Here is a 23,876-nt window from a genome sequence, read left to right on the forward strand (position 1 = left end):
TCCTCATGTCTTGATTAAACATAAAGTCGGATTATTTTATTGGACTTAACTTCTTTAAGAGCTGAGTTCGAATAATTCTTTGGTTTTGTCAGACCTGATTTTTAGGTGCCTACAGACTGTGATTAACAGACATCGTCGTCACTCTCCTGTTTTTTAAATCATACCTTAGGCCATAACTGACCATTTGGACACATACACTGACATGACAAACTGTGGAAAAACAGCAGTAGCTAAAACATTAACAATGCCTCTGTTCTATTCAAATGTCAGTAAGTTATGAGGGTACTTTGGCTTCCATCCATCTGTTTTTTTTTGCACTACTTAATTCTTGTGCATAAAAACATCTGTAAATTTGAAAAATCTTGTAATATCACAAACAACGTTTCAACTCTGAGGCTGAAAATTTAAAGTTAATCAATAAAAAAAAGTGACAAAATGTAATGGAAACTGACTCAGAATCTAAAAATATGTTTGATTTATTGTAAAACTACAGCAGGTCACAGGACGTCGGCTGAGTAGACGATCCTTCATATTTACACAGTGAAACAAACATTTGGGTGCTTTCAGCCCTGAACTCAGCACCGACCACTTGTGATCAGAAGACTCAGGATGGATGTTAATACCAGGTCTGAACAAGGTCTAAATCCTGACACACATGGACCATGTGACATAAACTGTAATGGTTTGATAGCACCCGACTGGAAAATTGGAATCACCAGTGGTTAATTTTGCCCAACCAGCTCCTGATGTTAGCACAATGGCAGTGGATGGAAACAAGCGTTGTTTCCAATTTTCTTTTGCCAAATGTCATGAAATGTGGTCAAAATCTGCTCTAGATTTGGATGGAAACTCCCCTGGTGCAACAGAAAGCCATCAGACAATGGCTGAGGCAGCCAAGTGGGATACTGTCCATCCATTATCCTTATCCTCTGAGGGTAAGCTGACATTTGGGCGAGATGCAGGATACACCCTGGACAGGTCGCTAGTGTATCACAGTTTGAGACAAACATTCATGCAAATTCATAGTCTCTAATTAATCTCAACCCAATCTGCATATCTAGACTGTGGGAAGCTGGAGTTCCTGGAAAAATGCTCACACGGACACAGGGAGAATATGCAAACTCCATGCAGAATGATCGCAGGGAAATTCAGACTGAGCAGAGGCCTAATCAGATGGAATAATTGAAATCGCGTGTGTGGGACATTTAATAATGTGTCACAATCCGACACATGCTGAGAGTGAGACATGTTTCTTCTCTGCAAAAGAGGTCGGTGAAAGTTTTGAATACTGAACTGAAGGATGTATGGAAATTATATGTATGAGAAATCATGGACATTAAAGTGGCACTTGTGATTATTATTTTTCTTCTATGTTGGAATATGTGAGCTAGATTGACAGCCATACAATTAACTTCTTAAAAAAAACACACCATAGATTACCGTAAAGAGGATTAAATGGCTTTTCAGTGATTGGATGACAGGGTGGAATAAAGTGGGGATCATAAACCCATCAGACAGACAGAGAGAGAGAGAGCAGGGGCCTATAATGATTTGATAATGAGACACACTGATGTAAGTTTGAGGCACCATAGGTAAGAACATGAGTGTAACGGACCAGAGCCGGAGGGGAATCATGAGACAGACTTGAAATCATCAAGAGGATATATACGGAGAACATGTTTCCCAATGTGACAGCTAAAAATGTTTGTGGTTGTTGCTGTTAAGATCGGGGAACACAAGAGACCACAGAAAGACGGGGAGGATTTATGACGGCTGTGGTGCAACGCTGCCTGGTCTGTGTAATCCACAGGGACGTGAACATCACAGGAAAGCAGAACAACACAAGGAGAACAAAAGGTTCACAATGAGCGGTTCAAATGAGAGAGGGCGAGCAAGGTGACGGGTGAGAGATGTTGGAGGTGGAGGGAGGAGATGAGATATGACAAGATCGATGGCGCTGAAAGGAAACTATTTGCTGTGTATCCTTTTAAAGGGTTGTATACCTGAAATCTGCATCCAGTGACACACAATGACAGATCCACAGACAGGCGTACACTGTAATTCCACAGCCTTGATGTAAATCAAGGCTCCTTTGCCTCTTTTCTCTATTAATAAAGTGGCTCCCGCTCTCAATCCAATTTGCACACAAATGAAATCATTAAAACATGCCTCCCTGGAGATGTTTACCCCCGAGTTATAAACTTATCTCTAAAAAACACAAGCTGCAAATCCTCAGGGAATTAACCTTCTTTGTGTCGCGTGTGTGTTGGCTGATGAATTCATGATCTGTGCGTTTGGGTGTGTCTGTTACAGGGAAAAATGAAAAGGCTGTGAGGAGAAATGTGCATGTATATGTGTGTGTGTGCGTGTTCGTATGTGTGCGCGCGTGCACATTGCTGCAGGTGTGTACGTACAAACGACGTGCACGGCAGTATCAGCGTACACACAGGTATGCGAGGCTGTGTAGCAGTCAATTAGGGGACAAAAGAGTCGAGAGCACAAATGGAGAAAGAGTGAAAGAGAGACTCGGGAGAGAAAGAAAGCTCCGACTATGCTCCTCTGTGTTCGATTCCCTCCACTGACTTCCCCAGGCTCGGCTCCCACACACCAGGAATGCACAGGTTTAGACAAAGTGTGTGAGTCAGTCCTGTACGATGATGTCGACGGTCTTCTGTTTAGTTTCAGTAACGGAGAGTAATTGCATTTACTCAAGTACTCTACTTAAGTAAAATGAGGTACAAGGTTTGTTTGACAAAGATTGTGAAGGAGACGTAAAGGAAACATGGCGAGAAGGTTGTGATGCGACCTGGATCTCCTTCAGCTCTCATTGTGAACACGTAATGGGCATTAATGCAACTAGTTCTAAATTATATCTAGAGAATAGAATAACAGTAGAGAACATAGAGACTGACAGGAAGCCCGGAGCTACAGCTGATTCACCTGAACTTATTTGCATGACGGCCACATTTTGCATGTTCAACTCAGTGACGTGCAGGAAAAGAGGCTGTGAGAAAGTGCTTAGAGAGCTCCAGCTAAATTCCCAAAAACCCCACAGATATTCTCCTTGACTCCTCCTGTTGTCTGCTGCCATACCCGACACAGTAAATAAGCAATGTCACATCCAAGACTTACACATGAGCAACTCAATAACAACGAGTCTGTTCACAAACAATGTCATGATTGCTCTGGATATTAAACAGGGACGAGACTGTGTCTGTGCTCTTATGAAAACTGCGGCACAGTGTGGTCTGTGAACTATCTAGAAAAAACTGAAGTGAATACACTATTTGTTGAGGATAATATTATGGATAGCAGTTGTCTTTGTTGGACGGCTGACCGAATAGAGAGCGACAGAAAAAGTGCTGAGAGAGTATGACACAATAAGGTCACATATCAGAGGTGGAAAACAACAATATAGTTAATTACTATTGTATTTAAATATAATTTATTCAGTTTGCTTATAGAAACCACACATCAAGCCAACAAGTTATCTGTTGACTTCTCTTTATGCTCTGAATATCTTGGCATTTAGCTTTGGTGGTGATAATACAAATATATAAAAGACAATTACGTAAATGCAGGCTAGATACATTTAATACAAAATACATTTATGGCCAGAGACAGTTGTGGAACAAACACACACATGCACACACACACACACACACACACACACACACACACACACACACACACACACACACACACACACACACACACACACACACACACACACACACACACACACACACACACACACATGGTCGTGTCTCAATGATTTCAGAGTTACTCGAACCATATTTACTACTAGCCTAACCTACCTACGTATCCTAAACATAACCTTAACTGAAACCAACATTTTACTTTAATCTACTTGATCTAAACCTAACCTTAAAACATGTCTGCACTTTAAATTCTAATCATTTACGTTATGGGGACGTGTTTTTTGTCCCCATAAGGTAGACAAGTCCCCATTATGTGACTAAACCGATGTTGGTCCCCACAACATGACTGGACCACACGCGCGCACACACACACACACAGTGAATGAGACTCTTTCCCAGGAACAGCCATCTATGGCCTCTGGCGCTGAACCTGACCATGAATGAGTTTTCACACTTGATGATTATAAACGGTGGGGACTTCACTGTGTTCGCTTCATGTGAACAGTATTTCTATAGCAGCTATCATATTGTCATTTGTCACAGGGGCTTTTAACCAACAAAAGAGCAGGTCTTAACCAGACCTTGACGAACTAGTTCTGAGTCACAAAAGGTCAAGAAACTTCAGATTAATTTCCCATGTGTTTAAACAGAGGTCTCAAGAGGATGAATCAGAGTAAATATGTTAAGTATTAAGCACAGGAAACATCCACATACGATCACCACCTAATAATCAGCTTCACACTGCGTACCGGCCTTCCCTTTATCTTTTCCCTCCTGATTCATTCACATTTTTGTTCCCTGTCGATAAACAGATTCATCGGGAACAAACTCTATCTTGGCAGCTCGCTCTCCTTCCCCTCATCATCCAAACAGGTTCAACAGTGAAACCGCCAACAGAGACGGGGCTTACAGAAGATGACCTTGCGGTTATGAAGTCTTTGAACTTTTCCAGTCTCTGCGGAGGTGCCGCAGCTAAAACATCCCAGACCTAAGAGTGTCTGAGATTTTAAATCTGGGGTCAAAATGGAGCCACGTCCCCCAGACTATTTGTGAGATTACTGCTGACCAGGAGGCAAAGCTAAAATCTGGTTTAACGTCCAAAACCAGACAAAGGAAACAGCAAAGACACGCTGCTACATCCTCTGTCGTTCTGGTTTTCATATGAACAGGATGGTTAACCTGCACTGTCTCCATAATGAGGTATCAGGTTATGTTGTTCTCATGCTATCTTGTGATGTATTGGGACCTTTTTAATAATTTTAACACCTACTTTCAAAGGTATATGTTGAAATTTTGGGAAATTATTAATTTGGGTTGGATGATCAGACCAGTACCTCTCAATGTCCATCACAAGTATGGAGCTAGAGTCAACAGGGGATAAGCTTAGCAAAACAGAACAGATTTCCAGAAACTCCAGAAAATGTCTGGACCAAAGTTTCTCAACAAACTCGGCGGTTCGCTTTTCACATATGAAGAACGCAGCAGGAGATTGTCCACATCAGACATGTTCACAACAATGTCCGAAACATTAACCGACACCGGCGTTGGCTCATATCTATAAGAAATAAGAAAAACTATCTCTCGCTGTCCCGCTGAGCCCTTGGGCCGTCCATGCAGCCACCAAAACATTGAATGTGTTGTTTCCCCTGTACATAGCCTGCTCTGTGATGTTTGTCTAATGAAGCCTCTCAAAAATGTCTTTAGATCAAAATGTTGCTCCATCTATCGATCTGTCCATGTTCAGTGCCATGGTCCCTAACTGTTTGTCCCTCGAGTCCTCACAGCGATTCAGGAGATATTTGTATTCTTCCAGTTTTGAGCCCGCCGCGTGTTAGAAACGTCATCAACACGCCCACTCGCTTACTGTAACTTATCCAGACATTTTCTGGCTATACTGTCAGATGGGCTGACTCTGACAGCTTCAGGACATTTTACTTGGCGGCTGGCAGGAAACGTTACGGCAAACGTCACAAGTTAAGTAAATGTCTGAAAGCAGATTTAGAATTGAATCATTTGTTTGATGTTTGGATATAGTTCAACTTCTCCTTTCAAGGTTTTAAATGCTTACAACACGGAGATAGAGCCAGTTCTTAAACAGTGACATCAGTACATGGCCAGAGCTTTAACCAGAGTGATCACAACACAGACTTAAGGAAGCCTAACAGGGATGCAACCCTCCAGGCAATCTTGATAAGATTATATGCAAACTTAACACAAGAAATTACAACTGTGAGCACATACATAAACAAACACACACACACACACACACACTTATTTCCCGTAAGAGATTAGTGAAAGAGTAAGTGAGAGAGGGCAGGGGACAGAAAGAGATCACCTTACCTCATAATGACTACACTCACCTGTTCATCCCCTCACCTGGGGCAGGGATATCACTCTCCCTCTCTCACTCCCTCTCACCCTCCCTCTCCGCCCTCCACCTCCCGGAGATGGCCAGATAAAGCGAGTCTTTCAGCCGAAGACGCTGCCACTGTGCGTCCCAGCTCTCTCTCCCCTGCAGCCCAGCCCGCCCTGCGGCCCGGCCCTGTAACCAATCCAGGTAGGCTTTCTGACGGGGGAACTTTCTCACACTCTCACCTGCCAATCACACACCTCCCCGATATACAGCAGGAGGAAGAAAACACAAGGAAAGTGTGACACACACATGCAGCATGCATGCACGCACACACTCACATACACACACACACACACAAAATAAACTGTACACAGATAAGGGAAGATAATTGGCTCTGGGACAAAGAGTCTCACAGGTAAATGGGCTGATACTAATCAAGAAGCAGAAACCTAAGAAGACTCTGTATAACATTCTTGTGTGTGTGTGTGTGTGTGTGTGTGTGTGTGTGTGTGTGTGTGTGTGTGTGTGCTCAGCTCAGTGGGGATAAATTAGGAGTCATGGATGCCCAAAGGCCCAAGTGGTCAGGGAGCCCTTGGACAACAGTCTATCTTTTTAGTCACTTAATGTATACTATACAAAGTGATGCAACACAACTCGGAGCAGATGCACAACAACTAAAAGAGACAAAGAGATGTGTTGCATCTCTACGAAGAGATACAACACAAATAAAAAAGACACAAAATGACTAGAAAGAGTGTGACTACAGAGGGTGTCAGGCTACATATGTAAAAGGGGGTCTTGTTCTTGTTTGTGCTCAGGGATCCATTATCCACCATGTGTCACGCTCTGTGTGTACCTGAAGCCTCGCCTGGGTTTTGTGCAATATTACAAACATTATTACAACAGTGTGACTGTGAAGGAGAACCACAGGCCCTTGTGTTGCACTTCAGTTATACATTGATTATTAGAAACAAGTCAGTCATGCTGGGAGCAGATATAATGTGGAGAAGAGAAAGAAAGAAAAGACAGCAGGAGGTCTTTTCTTTGATGGAAATGGAAAATCTAAGAAACAAACAAAAACCTCTTATATCCAGAGACAAATTGTGTCTCACCACAGGCAGCGCTAAGAAGCTTCCTCCAAAGGATCATGAAAATATTATGCTGCAGCTTTTTGTAAATGACTTTGCTTTCTGGTTGTCGTTAGGATGTAACTGCGAACAGGCTGTTGCCATGTGGTTCATAGTTTTTTTTTGTACCTGCAGCCACCTGACCTGCTTTTAGAGTCATTCATCAAAGACTGACCCACAAAAATATGTGTTAATCAACCACCCGATCAGACCCACAACACACCGCCAGTCTCTCTCTCACCTGTCTTCATCCTGGGCTAATGCATCAGAAATTATAGTCCAGAGAGGCGTGTGATAGTTTGTTGGTTATTTTAGAGTTCAAGAGAGAGAGAGGACAGTCAGTCATCACAATGTTTCCATAATTTATCTATAATCTCTATAATTCTATATGTGACTATGAACAATCTGTCTGAAGCCTTCTGGTGTCTTTTTCTAGTTTGACCAATCACATATGAGCAGGCTTTGGTTGTGTGGACGCAGAACACGTTGACCGAAATGCTTTTAGCTTTATTTGCATTCACAGGAAGATAATTAATAGAGATTGGCCAAAATGTCATCCAGACCTAAGACCTTTAAAAAATATATTTCTGTGGTTTGTGTGGATACACGTTCATATCCGCTGTCTATACCAGAAGCCCCAATATATTGGCTGTTGCCCCCAGAGGCTAATACGTCTTCAGGAGATAGCCGATGGCCATCGAGGTTGACTTATCCATAACCCCAACACCATCACACCACCCGCTGACCTTTAGCTTCTACAAGCACGATGACCGAGCACCTGTGTGCTTTCACTGGAAAAAGTAAGAGCCCTTCTAAATGACAGTATTTATGACACATTGACATTAAAGCTTACTCCCCTTACTGACCCTGTAAGGATTTCAGGTCTCAAATCAAACAAGTACGCAACACTAAATCAATGGGTGCACATGATAGGCCCCATTTCCTTTACATTTTAGTCCAACAAGTATTTTCATGATAAAGGTCGGAAAATCCTACAATCTTCAAACCACTTGTTTTATCTAAGTCCATAAAGTCAAAGACAACTAGCTTGTTATCAATAAAGACTGAGGAAACCATTAAAGCTTTGTATTTGAGGGGCTTAAACTGGTGGATCTGCATCGAACTAAAATTAAGCAAAGTATAGACAGACTGACTGATTCATCTCAAATCTTAGACTCATAGTTTAAGGTAAATTATTTAGATAAGTGTATGGAACAATGAATAATAAACAGAAGAAAATCGATTAAATAAGCTAACAACCACTATTTAATTTGGTAAAGAAGCCAACAATCCTTCAATAGTACTCACTACTGTTTTTCTTCCCTGCATGCATGTGTGAAAAGTAATGAAAAAGAGAGACACACAGTAATCGATATCTGCTTCTTGGCCACTCTCGCCTCCTGTTGTGCTAATTTCAGATGAATTGGTCTGCTCTTTATTAAGGACATGAGGAACGGTGTGAGGTTTGATCCAGACACAGATTTTTCGATAAAGAAATCAGTGAAAAGACCAAAAGCTTTTAAAGGTCACACATTTTACCCTTTTGTTGTGTTTATTTTGCAGTTTTGATATCGATGAGAAGATCCATTTCTGGTACCAAAAATCATCTCAGTGTAGTTTTATATCTCATCTCTCTGGAGTTGTAGCATTTTGTGTTGGTCGCTGATCAGCAGGTTAACCTCAAGTAACAGATTTGATCCTACTTTACAAATGGAGATGGTCAGTGAGTAATGAAATGAGGCAATTAGTCGGTTAAATTCAGACTAAAATACTCTGATATTTTAGATGAAAACCACACCTATCCTTTAGGCTCTCATATTGCTGTCCTGTGCAACAATATATTGGTTTCCTGACGTCCAATGATTGTGCAGCAATTAGTCTACATTTTTCTGTCTTGTATATCAGTGACAGAATGACAACTTGATATCGTGTTATTAATAAAGTTAAAACAACAATAAAAAAAAAGGTTGGATGGTGCGTACAGGTGGCATCGGAAATATTGCATTATTGTCAGTTTAATAATCTTTGGACTCCTCCGATTTATCTTGGGGATCCTCGGGGGAGTCCAACCATGAGATTTGGAGCTGAAATCATCTCTGAAATTGAATATTTCATTTCATAAAAGTGTATTGATATTTTTGTGGATATATTTTTTTTTCCTGCAAAGTGACCCACATCTGCTATGAAACACAATAATAAAATATTGATGTTTAATTTTGTCTGTGAACTACCTGAGCAGATATTGTGATAAGGTGAAATACGCTGTCGTTCCTGTAATTGTTTCCAATGTCGTCCAGGTCGATACTTTCACACACATGCACTGAACGATGAAGGAAGTGTAAAATCATGTGAACATGAACTCAGCCTCTGAAAGACATTGTTATTCCACTCAAGCCTCACTTTGAGTGTACTGTTGTACTTCAAGCTTAGCCTGTTCCCTTGGTAACCATACTGATAACCAGCACTGCCCCTGTACTTACCGGCCAAGCGTATTTGAAGGGAATGACAATGTGTCCATTAGTCCCATCTTCTCCTCCTCCTCCTCCGTCGTGTCCTCTGTGGCGGAGCGACTGGGAGTTTCCACCCAGGATCCCTGTGCTGCCTGACCCGAAGGTGCAGGTTCCGGTTGAGGCGACCCGGGCCTGGTACTCCTTGAGGCAGGCTAGGAAGAAAGTGTCACATTGGTCCCTGGCAGAGCAGCGCTGTCCCCCGCTGCTCTGGAGGTCGCAGCAGTCTTCGGTCTCCAGGAGGCCGTGTGGGTTCTGGAAGTGGCGGATCTGAAGTTCGAACTTCCCCGCAGCCAAAACAGCCTGAGTCCAGACAGAGAGGAAAGAGACAAGCAGTTACATCAGGTTCTCATTAGTACATAGTGATTCAAATCCAAAACAGGCGAATTCAATTTAAGGAATATTTCTAATCCAGTCTGAACACTGAGCAATTGTGTGACTTGGATTTTATGAAAATGGCAGCCTTTGTCGTATAAGAAGTAAAGTCTGATGAAAGAGTTTTCTCCATCCAAGAATACCTTAAATTCAGCAGAATAATTAGCAGAAAGATAGAAACGTTCAAAGAAACGTTCCAGGGATATAACTTTGAACAATGAAAGCTGGTGGAGGACACACACAAACACACACACGCACACACTCACACTCACACACACACACACACACACACACACACACACACACACACACACACACACACACACACACACACACACAAACACACACACACACACACACACACACACACACACACTCACACATTGGCCAAAGACCTTCAACTGATGGTAACATTAGTCACAAAATTGAGCATTCACATTAAGGTGGTTTAAATTAAAGTTGACAAGTTATATTCACACAATTGATTACTTTAATAAAAGAAAAAAAAACATTATTAATTTGTGTGTCACTAACTCTAAGATTTTTTAATTTTTTTGGTGAGGAAGAAAATCCTTTTCAAAAGTTTTCAATGTATGAACTGGAAAAGGAACCAGATCTCCACTGTGTGTCACATGTGCTCATCTTGCTCATATAGACCTTACGTATAAGACATAAGACGGATAACAAGAGGGAATTTTCACTAATAAAAGTCGACCTAACAAAACATCACTATAGTCAAAATAAAAAGTGCTGAAGCATGAAGAAACTGTGAGAACCAACATTCATGTTTCTATAACATCTCACTACTTCTGGGAATCTGCAGCGGTTTTTATCATCGGTTTATCAGTATGTGACCAAATAAGAGTCGTCAGAAGACTATAGACATAGGAAACATGAGTATAGATATAGGAAACATGACTATAGATATAGAAACAAGACTTTGTTATCTCCGCTAAGGATGTTATGTTTTCATCTGCATTTTTTTTCTTTTTTCGCAGCTTTAAACAAAAACTCCTGGACGCAAGCCATGAAACTTGGTGATGGCTAGAAACCTGTGATCATCCAAATGATAATCTCTCATCTTTCTTTCTTTCATTCTTTCTTTCTTTACAACCACTCCCTTCTTATTTCCCTCTTCCCAGGGGACGATGACACTGGGATCCTGCTCACACTCCTCTTCCTTCTCTTCTTCCTCCTCTTCCTCCCTTCTTTCTCTATGTGGGAACAAGCTGTAATGCTCCTGTCATTTCTCTTTCTGCGGCCATCATCTCTTCTTTTGCATTGTTTCCATTCTGCTTCTCATCTGCCTCCTTTTCTTTTCTCTGTTTAAAGATGGATGGAGGACACACACACACACACACACACACACACACACACACACACACACACACACACACACACACACACACACACACACTAGATTTAACAAGCCCCCCTGAGAGTCTCAGAGCAGCAGGGTCAGGTATGTGCCTGCGTGTGTGTCTGTGTGTGTCTGTGTGTGTGTGTGTGTGTGTGTGTGTGTGTGTGTGTGTGTGTGTGTGTGTGTGTGTGTGTGTGTGTGTCTGTGTGTCACTGTAGCCGACAGACAATGGATTTGGCTTCTTCCAACTGCAAACCCAAAAAATAAACCGCTGTTATCTCTGTTTGTCATGAAACTCCTGCTGGTGAATAAATCTGAATAATTCACAACCACAAACACTAAACTAATGATCGCTCATTACTGTGGGCCCCAAGAATCAGAAATGCGTGTCCCCTGCAGTGTGGTGCACTCAATCATGGACGGTAATCACCAAGACCAATGAGATCTCATGTGTCCGCCAGAATCTCAGTCGCCCCATTGTGTGTGGTTGTGTTGTCCCTCTGCTGCACCCTGTCCCTGAGAGGGGGGGAGGGGGGTGAGGCAGGAGGGGTCAGGGGGATGGAGGGGTGCAGGGAGGGTGGACTCATCGACATCAAAAGGCTTGTGGAGATACAGTGGCGCTCATCACTCTACATCCTCCTTTCTTCCTCTCCTACTCTCACTGCCTGAGCCATTCCCCACATACCAGCATTTCAGCGCTTCAGTCTGACCAGAGAGAGGGAGACGGAGGGGGAGAGAGGGGGAGAGAGGGGGAGAGAGGTCCCAGCCGAGGCTCAAAGCATCTCTGCAGGAGAGCTCTGGAAGTTAAAGGTTCACTACACCCAAAAGCACCTGAACTTTAACTGTGCAAGGCAGGTGAGACCGGTCGAAAAGAAGATAAAGCAAAAGTTCAAAACCAAAATAACCCATAATAACAATAATAATAAAGATGTAATCCTGTCAAACAAAGGGCTGGAGGTGTCAGCTGGTACCAGATGATTTAATTCTCAACGCTCAGCAGCAACATCCACTTTCAAAGAAACCACAAATATTTACCACCACAGTTTCTTTGTCTATAAGTATCATATGTAATTACCTCTGTCAACATCAGTGGTTATTTGTGTGTTATTTAGCAGCATTTCACAAAAACTAAATTATCATGAAGCTGGGTGGAAGGATGTGATAAGGGTCAGGGAAGAACCCATTAAATGTTGGTGAAGATCTGGATCAGGCTGCTGACATTGGGAGATTGGGGCGTTTTGGACATTTTCACCATTTTCCCAGGGAATAATTCAGGGATCTTGATGAAAACAATCAGGCATATTCAGGGAATCGATGAGTGTGTGCAGCTTGATTGAATTTAATGGGAATGTTGGGCCTTGGCTTAGGTATGTGATCTACTACTAGGAGTGCCATTCTACTTCTATTTGGAAACACATTGATTGGGTTTGTCAAATACACATTTTGTGGCACATGACCAAATTAAATTTAAGTTTTGATGCTTGATTTATCATAGAAAATGTTTTTTAAAAAATCCCTATATAAACAGATATCCTGCTTTTCAGCTTTTTCTTGTGTTATATGAGAATAAAAATTGGTTTTATAGGTACATTTTCTCTCTGATGGTGAAATTAAATTGATTTATTTCAGCTATTAGAACTATGACAGAAAACAATACAAAAATGAGAAACTGTTCACACTTGGGAGATGTCTGAAGTTAAAGTGTAATCTCATCTTATTTTGAAAATGTAGTTTTAGTTTGAAAATGAATGCATTTTGCACCGCTGGAAATCACCTGAAAACAGTGTAGTGTATCTTTACACTGCAGTGTGTTGTTGGGGAGTAATAAACCTGGACATCATGTAGAGACTGTTGGACTTCATTTAGGATTCACACTGTTCTAAGCAGGTTTACCCATCTCCCCTGATGAGGACGGTCTCCTGTCGTCTGCATAATGACTGGTCACCAGCAGCAGCAGAGGAACCTGAGTGTGTGTGTGTTTCACTCTGCAGTGCAGTCGAACGGGGGAACGGAGGGAGTGGAGTGTGTTGTTGTTCAGCTGTGAAGGGGTTGCAGAGGTGCGGCGAGAGACACGCAGAGCTGCCTGAACGTTCAACATTCACACGCCCCCGAGTTTATTCGGCTGTGGCCCCCAAGCTCCACACACACCCAAGACGCAGATGCTGGATGTGAGTTCAGTGTTTTCAAAACCCACGTGCACACAAACACACACAGTCATACATGCACACTCTGGAGCACCTCAGGGCCTGTTCCTGCTTCTGCAGAGTCCTGTCACACATCCCGATCAGACCATCAGGCCTGCAGCTGCCTGACAGCTCCCAGGAAATGTATTCTATTTTTGAATATTTTTCACTTCCAGTATTTTGGTGGCATGAAGTCTGAAGCTTTTCACTTTTCTAGGAGCAGCTTGTCAAAATCATTTATACAAGTCATTGCATTGACTTTTGAACTAATTTGTGGCACTGCAACACAAAAAACATAAAATCTGCATGTTGTCGTGAAGAGTAATTTATTTTCATTCTCGTTTCCTAAGACATGAAGTGCCTTGGGTACCTTGAAAGGCACCATATAAATGAGAGATATTTTTCGTATCTACTAGTAGTAGTAGTAGTAGTAGTAGTAGTAGTAGTAGTAGTAGTAGTAGTAGTAGCAGTAGTACTGGGAGTATAGAGGAAGAAGGAGAAGAAGATTAAAATATCTGTCAATGCACTCCAGCAGGAAAAGATGAGGATGCTTAGAGACGCAGGTGTAATTCTTTATTAACCGAGAAGAATGAGGAGTGGATGCTGAGCAGAGGATGTGAGGTTGGTTTAATTAGTGTGATGTTTGACTGGAGATCCAGCACAGTATCCAGGGTTTTATTTAGCACTGAAATCCCTGAAATAAATCATGTGCAGCAGCTGATTGCTTTTTATCTCTGCTTGATTTCTGTTTTCTGCTCCATTTTCTTCAACAAAGAATGGTATTAACAAACAGTGTTTTCTTTATAATACTAAATAAACAATATGATTTTGCTATACTGATCATATTTGCTGTGACGTGCTGCTAAAATTAGATTACAACAGTTCCTCTTTTGCGTGGGATCATAGACGAGCTCGGTGAAACAACAGGTGGGCACAGCGCCATGTAGGAGCAGAATGAGGGCAGCACAAAGAGGAGAAGGACAGTGTGTGTGTGTGTGTGTGTGTGTGTGTGTGTGTGTGTGTGTGTGTGTGTGTGTGTGTGTGTGTGTGTGTGTGTGTGTTGTGATAAGAAAAACACGCTGAACCACAGTTAAAAGTGAGCTTCGAGGTTTTAAGACCATGACGCCCGAAATAGCACTTAATCGGTGGCTTACCTGCGGTTGTATCGTCAGCGCCACGAGGAAAATCACAGTCCGCTGCAGGTGGAGGTGTCCCCGGTGTCGGTGAGTCCTCATGTCCGTCCTCTCGGTGGTCTCTCCGCTCCGGTTTCTGGGTTCGAGCCGCGTTATCCCGTGCGCTCTCGGGCTCTCCATCACTGCGTCAAGGGGGTTGGGGACTGTGCTGTGCGCTCTGGCCGCGGCGGCGCTGGTGAAGGTGTTGGTGTTGGTGGTGCCCCCTTTCCTCGTACCTCCCTGCGTCCCTCCGTCCGCCCAGCTCTCCTCCTTCTGCGGTCTTAAACCCTGAAACTCCCGCAGAGCCACTTCATCGCGTCCAGCTCAGAGAGACCATAACTAACCTCTGCCTCCGCTTTGATTTATCCCCCACCCACCCACCAGCCGCCCACCCACACACACACACACACCTGATCACCCCCTTGCTGCTGTGTCCAGGGTGGATTTCCACTGGGAATGACACATGCACACAAACACACACACACACGGCACACAAACACACTACCCTTGCGCTGTGTTCCCCGCGCCACCTGCGTTAAGAGGCTTTAAAGGTCCAATCTGCCGTTTCACTTGACTTGAACTCTCATCCCAATTAGCTGACACACTATCTCCTTCTTCTTATTATGTCTCTCTTCCAGCCGGATCCACGCACCAGCGTGGAAATCAGTTAAAAAGACCAACACAATCTATATTCACCCCGTATATTTCGTGGAAACGGACGCCGAAGTTGCGTCTCTTCTGCGTAATGGTTTTCTCTGTGCGCTCTGCCTCATCCAAGCGGCTGGCTCGTCATTTGTCAACCCGATACGAAGCCCGGCGGCGACAGAGTGAGTGTGGGAAACAATGAGAGGGAGAGAGAGGGAGAGAGAAAGGGAGCATGGAGGGTGTGTCCTGAGGCAGGGAATGTCCGTCTTTCAGCTCTTGTCCGGATGGTTCCCAGCGCGCACCAGACCTCTCTCTCTCGCTCTCTCTCTCTCTCTCTCTCTCATGACCCCTCCCTCTCGCTCACCTCTGAGCCACCTGTGGACCAACCCAAAGTTTGTTTTATTCTAAATATGACACTTTTACGCACGGGATTATGCTGAATGCGCTTCGCTTCCCACCTCTCCTCTCTGGGTTTACTATTTCCTCTGCACCTTTTTGTGGCACCTCGCCGGTCCCTCTCCTCTCCTCCAGTTTCACTTCAAAGCTCCGCTGTGCCAATTAAGCGCCTCCGCGGTTTTGCTCGGGCTCGAGTGGCCCCTGGAAGTTTCTATAGGTATGCTTTGAAGCTACAGCTCTCCATCATTACAATGCCATTCTGCTCCGGATGATGCAATCGGAGTTGTTTACCAAAAAAAAAACGTGATCGTCACATTCACATTTATGATGAAACTTGTTTGGACAGCTGCCGCGCGCACATGCCGCTGCTTAATGATGCGCACATGAGCGCACGGACATAAAAGAGGATTGTAGGGTGCATGTAGGCATCTTTTGAGTATTGGCACCGGTCTCATGGCATATTTTCCACATCTGACCTCCAGTGTTCGTCTGATTGGACCCAAGACCTCCACACAATGTACCTTCTTTATGGGAAGAAATCTAATGAGATTCGGCCTCTTCCCCTCCTTTCCTCTTCCCCCTCCTCCTCCTCCCACTTGGGGTCTATCACAGTCTTGTTGCTCAAGAGCTTCCCTGACAACCGCTGGTGTTTCCTCGGCCTGGTGCTCTGCGCTGACCCCGGAGCAGAACAGAGGGCTCTTGAGGAGCACAGCGTTGATTTGCATAGAGGAGCAGTGACCTCCAAACATGAGCTGAATTCTAGCCAACCATCCGGAAACACACATGTACATATGGGCCTGCATGTGCGTGCGTGTGTGCGTGTGTGCGTGTGTGTGCGTGTGTGCGGTTCACCTGAGGAATAGCCACAAAAGAGGGGGATATAAAGAATCGCGGCCCCTGCTCTTTCTGGGTCTCATTGCATAAATGGAAGTGTTGTGTATTTGGCACCATCTAACGGTCACAGGTTTCCCTCTGTGTATAAGTTGTAGATTTAAGTCAAGGCAAGTATATACACATCATGACACATTGTAAAAGCAGCATTAAAAAATACAATACGGCATTTGAAGAGAAAATAATTACACAGAAAAGAAATAAGAAATAAATAAGAAACAGTGCAGTTTAAGAAATTGGTAATGCTTTGATTTAAGAGAAAGCAGTGGTTGGATAAGTCACAATTTCCACCAGTTTTATGCATTTTATTGGATGTAGTGAAATCCCATTTGTTTGACTTAAACCTGATTCTGGTTTAGATTGAAGTGATCTCGTTTTTTCTCCTTGTATAAGTGTTGTTATATGTAAATGTTTCCACTGCTTAAATGTTCCATGACTCTCCACAGACATGGACTGGTGAAAAGGCACTGCTGGGATTTGAACCCAGGATCTCCTGTTTACTAGACAGGCGCTTTAACCAACTAAGCCACAGCACCTACTGTACACCAGCCAGGGGCCTCCTTCTCTGGTCTGTCTAATTCCATTACAAACAATCAGAAATGGGCAAAACTTTCACAGAACAATATTACATATTTAACTCTTGATTTTACACCTTTAGTCGCTTAAATGGATAGTTCACCTTAACATTAAAATCCACTCATTATCTACTAACCCCTATGCCGACGAAGGGGTTGGGTGAAGTGTTTGAATCAACAAAACACTGCTGGAGTTTCATGGGTAAACAGCGCTGCAGCCAAATCCAATACAATTGAAGTAAATGGTGACCACTTCTTCAAACATAAAAAAAACATAAAATGCCTCAACACTGCTCCTGAGGTGTTATTCAAATGTCCTTAAGCCCCGACGAGGTCATTTACACCATGTTTTAGCCTAAATGTCCTCTGTGATCCACGCTCGAATGCTGCTGCGGAGGAGGATATGGTGTTTCCTTATTGCTTTAGAAACCAACTACTGTATAAGCATCTGTGATCAATTAAAATAATAATACTCTTCTTTGTTTTTTAAACAAAGCACTTTCCAAAAGAGGTTTAAAAAGCACTTCACTGACATAAAATAGCTAATTAAAAGCCATTTTACATCATTTAGTTCATAAAAGAGGACACTGAGTTTGTTTGTCTCATTGACAAAAGACAGTTATTCTACAGTTGACAGTGAAAGCCCCACTACCACCCTCTGGCTCATGTCTTACCCTGGGTATCTAGATTGAAGAGGACGAGCCGGGGTGATGGGGATGAGGTGGTCTGCTTTGCGAGCAGCACAACCACTCAGTGATTTAAAAACAAGGAATAACATTTTAAAATCGATCATAAAAACCACAGGTAATCAATGCAATGGCACATGACGGCCCTTCCCTTATGCATGAGACCATTGACTCAGATGTTGTCTTTGGGATGATTCTGCTTCTCTCTCTGAGGCAACACAGACGAACACAACTCCCATGTTTAACCAACAGGAATGAGTACAAGTCCCTGCAACTGAACCTCACTGTGTCGCTGAACGGGACGGCACACACGGCGCCCCTGGAGTCTAAGGTCAGCGCTTTCTCAAGGCCAAGTAGGGGAGTGTGGAAAGGCTTGGGACAGTGCAGAAGAATGTGCATTTCTGTGTACACTGTTGAGCTGACCTGAAGACAATTACCAAGGGCACAGTTTAAGTACACAACAGGGAGGCCCTGTGTGTATGTGTTGGCCTCTGTTGATAGTGCGAGTCTAAATTAAGCTTTTCAGGCCTAATTCACACATCACTCCGCCCCGCTCTCATGAATCCAGCCTTTGAGAGGGGGAGGTGGTCCTTGTACTGGCATGTAATTACTCTGCAAACCTACAGTGTCTGAGAGGGGCCAGTGAGCATGTGCTGTAAAACATACTGTAGGTATTTACTAATTGGCAAATTGTGAGACAATGTGGACATGTGAGACATTGTACTCAGAGGCATTCAGTAAATATTTGTTTAAACATGTTTTCACATAGAGGGCAGCATATATATAAAATCAGAAGTTTGAGGTACTTGTACTGTACAGGGTATAGAAATGTCAACACACTGAGGTGAAACAGTTTCTATTACTTCACTAGTCACCTGATGGCATTAATTACCAATTACACTGAAAATAATAATGTATATGCATGTAAGTTACAATGTAGGTAATACAAGCCAAATGCCCAAAATATATCTAAACTCCCTTAATTAATCTCCATATACATGTGTCTCTATGACAAATTCATTAATCAACATTTATATCAGCCTACAACAGCCTTAAAATATGTTATTAAATGTTCATATATTCCTGATAAACACATTATATGGGTACTTAATGTAAATTAACATATTAGGTTAAATTAAGTCCACCTAGTCATTAGTGTACAACTTGTATGTTTGTGTTTCAGTAAATATTATTCAATAATATATCACTGGTATGGGGCATTCTGCCTGCACCATTTGTGCTTTTTTTATTTCATTAAAATTCTGAAACAGTACTTTAAAACATTTTTTTAATTACAGCTTAAGTTTTAACCCTAATGATGTGTGAACATGACCAACTCACAAATGGAGTCCACAGATTGTCCAATACCGTAAAATCATTTCTACAGGTGCATTCCCAACATTGAATAAACGATTAAATTCTCATCATTTCAAATAAGCAGCACCTCCAAATAATTTTAAAAAACGTATCTGATTTCTTTGGGGGAAATGGCCTGAAAACAGATGTAGGAAATGCTACAACTGTAAACGCCAAACGAAATGCTAAGCACGATAGTTCAAGATGAGCCAGTTAAGGATGTAATGGGAAAGGGAAATAATTTTTTTTTTTTTTTTAAATCAATCTCTCTGTAGTTTATTGCAATGACCAAAGCACAAAGGCCAAATACAGATAAAATGTTCTAGTATGAGCTGCGTACTTCCAAGCACAAATTGAATGAGAAACCAATTGATTTATTAAGTAGAAAGATGATTTGTGTGGAGGCCCATTGATAGAAGATATAGGCTTCTCTGTAATAAAAACAGACATAATGGAATATTGTGTTTTTTTCTGGGGACAAAGAATTTAATTTTCTACAGAACATTAGGTTGTGGAGAACATGGGCTGCCGGCAGTCTGACATCAGCCTCCTGAGACCGATTTCAACCGAGAGCTTTTGTTGCCGTTACATTTCTTTCTCGAGCTCCACTAATGACTAATACTGAAAATGATTCAGATGATCTGTTTCATCCACCAAAGGTCTGAGAGTTGGCTACTTTATATTCCAAGCAAAAACTAGACATGTGATGTTCCCCAGAAACTCCATACTCTGAGGAACCAGTTCAGATAAAGAGCAGATTTCTTGGCAGTTATTTGTTTAAATAAACGCTGACAGACCCGTAGGCTTCCGTAGAAAATGCTAAAACAAAAAGGTTCCAGCAAAATTAACAAAGCAGGGGTGGTGGGCACTAGAAATAAAATCATCTTTTCTGTTTGGCTGTAAAAACAATTTACTATTTGAGGTGTTTAACGCATCCATCACTTTACCCATGTACCCCTAAGAAACCTGAACATCAGGGGCAGTAGAAAGTAGGTTAATGGCACCAGCTACTGTCCTAAAAAGAAAAGAGGGAGAGCACAGTCTTAAAGAAAAGTTTTAATTATAAAAAGGAAAAAGCTCCAGGTACAATGTCTGGTGAACCAGACTCTGGGTGCAATGCTTCATGACAAACAGTTTTAAAGAACAGCACAACACATCAAGCTGCTTGTTGAGTATAAACCCAGACGACAAATCATCAATGAAGAGTTAAAACTTTAGACTTGATGGTAATAAAGTATACTTACATGTAATCCTGGAAGAAGAAATAAAAAAACTCACCACTTACTCTGTACAGATCACCAGCGATACATTTGTATAAATGATTTTGTCAGGTCACTGCTGTTCATTGTTTTAAAAAAGACCTGCATGTGTGTGCATGTTAGAAAATTACTGGTCCTGAGAGCTGTTATTTCTTTGCGAACGAGATCTTCATTGCATTCGTTTGTGTGATCTTAAAGCCCTGTAGTGCGTCTCGTGCAGCGCCGGCTTGCACTTCATTCTCAAACTCCACAAAGGCGATGTCGTGGCGACCAGGAACCAGACGCACTTCCTTGAACCCCGGGAACCTGAACACAGAACACCACATTCAAGTTTAGCCTTTAACTGTTCCAATACAAATATGCAGACAATACAAAGACAATGAGTTGGTACTAACTGGTTGAAGAGCATGGAGAGCATGAGCTCGTTGGTCTCCTCTGGCAGGTTGGTGAGGAAGAGGATGTGATTTGGTGGATTTTCCGCAACCTGTGATGATTAAGGACAGTAGAAGTCAGAATATAACCAAAGGGCAAACATGGTGACATTATTAATTTCGGGAAATGACAACATGCAAAGTGAGAGGGAAGGAGACACACTACCTGCTGGGGCATTTGTCCAGGCATCTGTCCGGGCATCATCTGACCAGGAGGCATAGCACCAGGGGGCATCTGACCAGGTGCCATGCCTGGAGGAGGCATCATGCCTGGAGGCGGCATGTAGGGCGGCTGGCCTGGCATATGCATCATGCGGGGAGCCTGGTTCATAGGAGGCATTCCCTAAAGAGTGAAGTAACAAGAATGATAAGCAGGTCTTTAGCTGTGCAGACATTTTTCCATCAAGCAGCTCTTCTATTTGCACTTTCAGATGCCATCAATGATCTCCACCTTAACCTAGGGAACCTGTTTTCCACTGTTTAATCTGTTGCATGGAAATTTGGTGCAAGAGTTAATTCTTTTGTCCATTTTACCTTTCAGAGGTGAGACAGAATTCCTATGACACTAGAGCTGCTATCAAGCATGTAATGAACTTTTGAGGGTCTGTATGTACGAGAAGAAAAATGTAAGAGTAAGTTGCTCCGGACATGCCAATCTTAATTCTACATACAGGCATGGCAGCAGGCACTCCAGCGACCATGGGCACAGCAGCTCCTGCAACACCCTTCTTAGCTCCTGCTGCATCAGGTACTTTGGGCTTCTTCTTCTCTTTCTTGCGGTCACGCTCTACGAACGTCCCCTTCATCTTAGCAATGATGTCAGAGTCCATCTTGGCGTACTGGATACGCTGCAGGAGGAAAAGGTGAGTTAAGACCACGTGTCTTTCAGAAGCTACAGGTTCAAGACCTCTAAAAACCTTTTTATTACCACATAGGATGGAATTAGATACCAGTCACAGAATGAAAGACATGTTTAAACTTTAATAGATTTGTCATTGACAAGTCTTCAATGACTGTAGGCCCTGGATTTATATATTGTAAAAGTTGTTGTGTATTGTTTTATAATATTCAATTCCCTTCACTGCATTATGGTGATCTGCTCTTTATGAATGCAGGTGACAGGGCCTAAAGAAGTTGAATGCTGTGTACAATAGTGCTCTGTGTTTTACAATTGGCTGTAGACCACTGTACATTTTAAGCTGGTACTTACTTGCCATCTTTGTATGTCCACAGATTTTCGCATTAGCTTGCTTAAATGTATAAACCTCCCCTTGGGTTGGTTCCTCCATACCCGTCTATATACATGCGTTAAAGCCAAAATCAGCATGGCCTGTGCTCTCACAATATTCTACAAATGTTGGTCCCCAGAGTAAAATCTTTTAAATAGCTGTTCCCCTTTTCCTGGAACAATCTACGGAAGGATCTGAAATTGTGAGAGCTGCTACAGAGGGGAATTCAAGTAGATTTTAAAAGGATTGAGAAAGAAGGTTAGTGTGGAAGCTCTGAAAATTGTTAATGATATCTACTTGAAAGATTGCACATGTGTAGTGTATGACAGCTGTATGTAACTGTGGTTATTGTGTGGCACCTGACTTTAATCTCAATGATGTGTTAATCTGGCTTTATACAGGATGTCTGGAGCTCTTCTGTGATCTAGTATTCACTGTGCGGTCAACCTACCATGGGCTTGTCATAGAAAGGGAACCCCTGCATGGATCTCAGAGCATTCGAGGCGCTGTTTACTTCTTTGAAGATGACAAAGGCCTGACCCTTCATCTTCAGGTTCTGTGCGACCAGGATGTCCAAAATCTGGCCGAACTGGGAGAAGATGGCGTACAGGGACTTTTTCAACTCTGCGGGAAAAGCACAAAACAAGAGAACCCCGTAGATTTAATTCACTGATAAACTTAACTTACGACAGAGCCTGGGAGGTCAGTAACTCACCATCTTTCTTGATCTTCTCATTCAAGTTGTTGATGTAGATTGTATGGTTGAGCCGTACGTCCGTCGTGGCCATTTTCTAAGCTGCTGAGGAGTATATGGATTATTAAAAAACTTGAAATATTCCTTTTAAACCAACATAAACCGCAGCTGTTGAACCGCAGAGCAAGTGACGAGCTAACGCTAGCAAACAACCCGAGTAGCGTGGGGCGGACGTTAGCCTGCAAGCTAGCTGCTGCTAACGCTACTCAAGTAAATGTATCCACGTATCATTCATAGCTGATTCGAACGTTATAAGAAAACTAAGATAAAATAAGATACATTCACCAACGATTGGGCTGCAAATGTTTTCTTCAAACGAATAAATAAGATAACTCACCTCGAAATGATGAATGAAAAAGTCCCGGCCCTCACAAATACCGTTCGCTGTTCTCGCGTTAAGAAATGACGCCGACGTAGTTTCCGGTGTTTCGGTCAATTCTGTGACCAATCAGATTCTGCCTCAGACTTTTTTTCCCCCTAAGTCACAGTTTCTCCATTTTTGTAGTTTTTATCGCCACCTGCTGTTTCCAGACATGAAGCCACCACTGCCTTTAGAAGAGAGTGAACATTTATATCAACATTACAGATGTGTAGAAAGAAACTGGACCTTATACAGAGACAGAGAGAGACACATGTTGATGAAATAAAATATTATAATAATAATAGTTTCTACCAACAGGCAATCAGGTTTCTAAACTTGTAGTCAACTCATGACAATTTTCCTGCCTGTTTGCACTTTTTTTCCATTTGCACTCACCTCTGGAAAAATGTGACAGAACTGTTACACACGCGGTGCAATAACTTATTCACACACACTCCATACAGTTGAATGTATATAGTTTTAGAATTGTATTGTATTCAACTTTTCTTTTATAAGTCTTTTTATCTGTGATTTATTTTAATTTAATTATTGCA

General features: G+C 42.4%; 2 protein-coding genes and 1 non-coding gene across 4 annotated transcripts in view; all 3 read right to left on the bottom strand.

The window, feature by feature from the left end:
- LOC118105887 (protein jagged-1b) overlaps positions 1–15,110 on the bottom strand; it is a 42,656-nt gene extending 27,546 nt beyond the window's left edge. The window contains exons 1-2 of the mRNA XM_035153888.1: positions 14,722–15,110; positions 9,623–9,952 (exon numbers count right to left, since the gene is read on the bottom strand). Of these exons, the coding sequence (XP_035009779.1) occupies positions 9,623–9,952; positions 14,722–14,880 (489 nt within the window). The 5' untranslated portion in view covers positions 14,881–15,110. The remainder of the gene's footprint in view (positions 1–9,622; positions 9,953–14,721) is intronic.
- Positions 15,111–17,133: 2,023 nt separating this feature from the next.
- On the bottom strand, positions 17,134–17,207 carry trnat-agu. The gene has a single exon. It is a non-coding gene; the product is annotated as a tRNA-Thr (tRNA).
- Positions 17,208–20,329: 3,122 nt separating this feature from the next.
- On the bottom strand, positions 20,330–23,441 carry snrpa (small nuclear ribonucleoprotein polypeptide A). 2 transcript variants are annotated; one of them, XM_035155361.2, is made up of 7 exons: positions 23,299–23,441; positions 22,923–23,006; positions 22,659–22,831; positions 21,650–21,826; positions 21,145–21,321; positions 20,943–21,031; positions 20,330–20,853 (listed from the first exon to the last, which is right to left on the bottom strand). In XM_035155361.2, exons 2-7 carry the CDS (start codon positions 22,993–22,995, stop codon positions 20,694–20,696), a joined length of 849 nt encoding a protein of 282 aa, XP_035011252.1. In that variant the 5' UTR covers positions 22,996–23,006; positions 23,299–23,441; the 3' UTR covers positions 20,330–20,693. The 2 variants fall into 2 exon arrangements, with proteins under 2 accessions (XP_035011252.1, XP_035011250.1); XM_035155359.2 differs by having other exon boundaries at positions 22,923–23,003; positions 23,299–23,429.
- Positions 23,442–23,876: the final 435 nt, after the last annotated feature.

Source organism: Hippoglossus stenolepis, chromosome 4 (assembly GCF_022539355.2).
Source record: "Hippoglossus stenolepis isolate QCI-W04-F060 chromosome 4, HSTE1.2, whole genome shotgun sequence".
NCBI classification, from domain to species: Eukaryota; Metazoa; Chordata; class Actinopteri; order Pleuronectiformes; family Pleuronectidae; genus Hippoglossus; species Hippoglossus stenolepis.

What these genes read in the sequence shown, in the direction of transcription:
- snrpa (XM_035155361.2), bottom strand. Translation starts at nt 22,995, where the DNA reads ATGGCCACGACGGACGTACGGCTCAACCATACAATCTACATCAACAAC. An exon ending in CTGGACAAATGCCCCAGCAG is followed by an intron (nt 21,032 to 21,144) that starts GTAGTGTGTCTC and finishes TAATCATCACAG; the next exon opens with GTTGCGGAAAATCCACCAAA. An exon ending in CTCTCCATGCTCTTCAACCA is followed by an intron (nt 20,854 to 20,942) that starts GTTAGTACCAAC and finishes TTCTGTGTTCAG; the next exon opens with GTTCCCGGGGTTCAAGGAAG.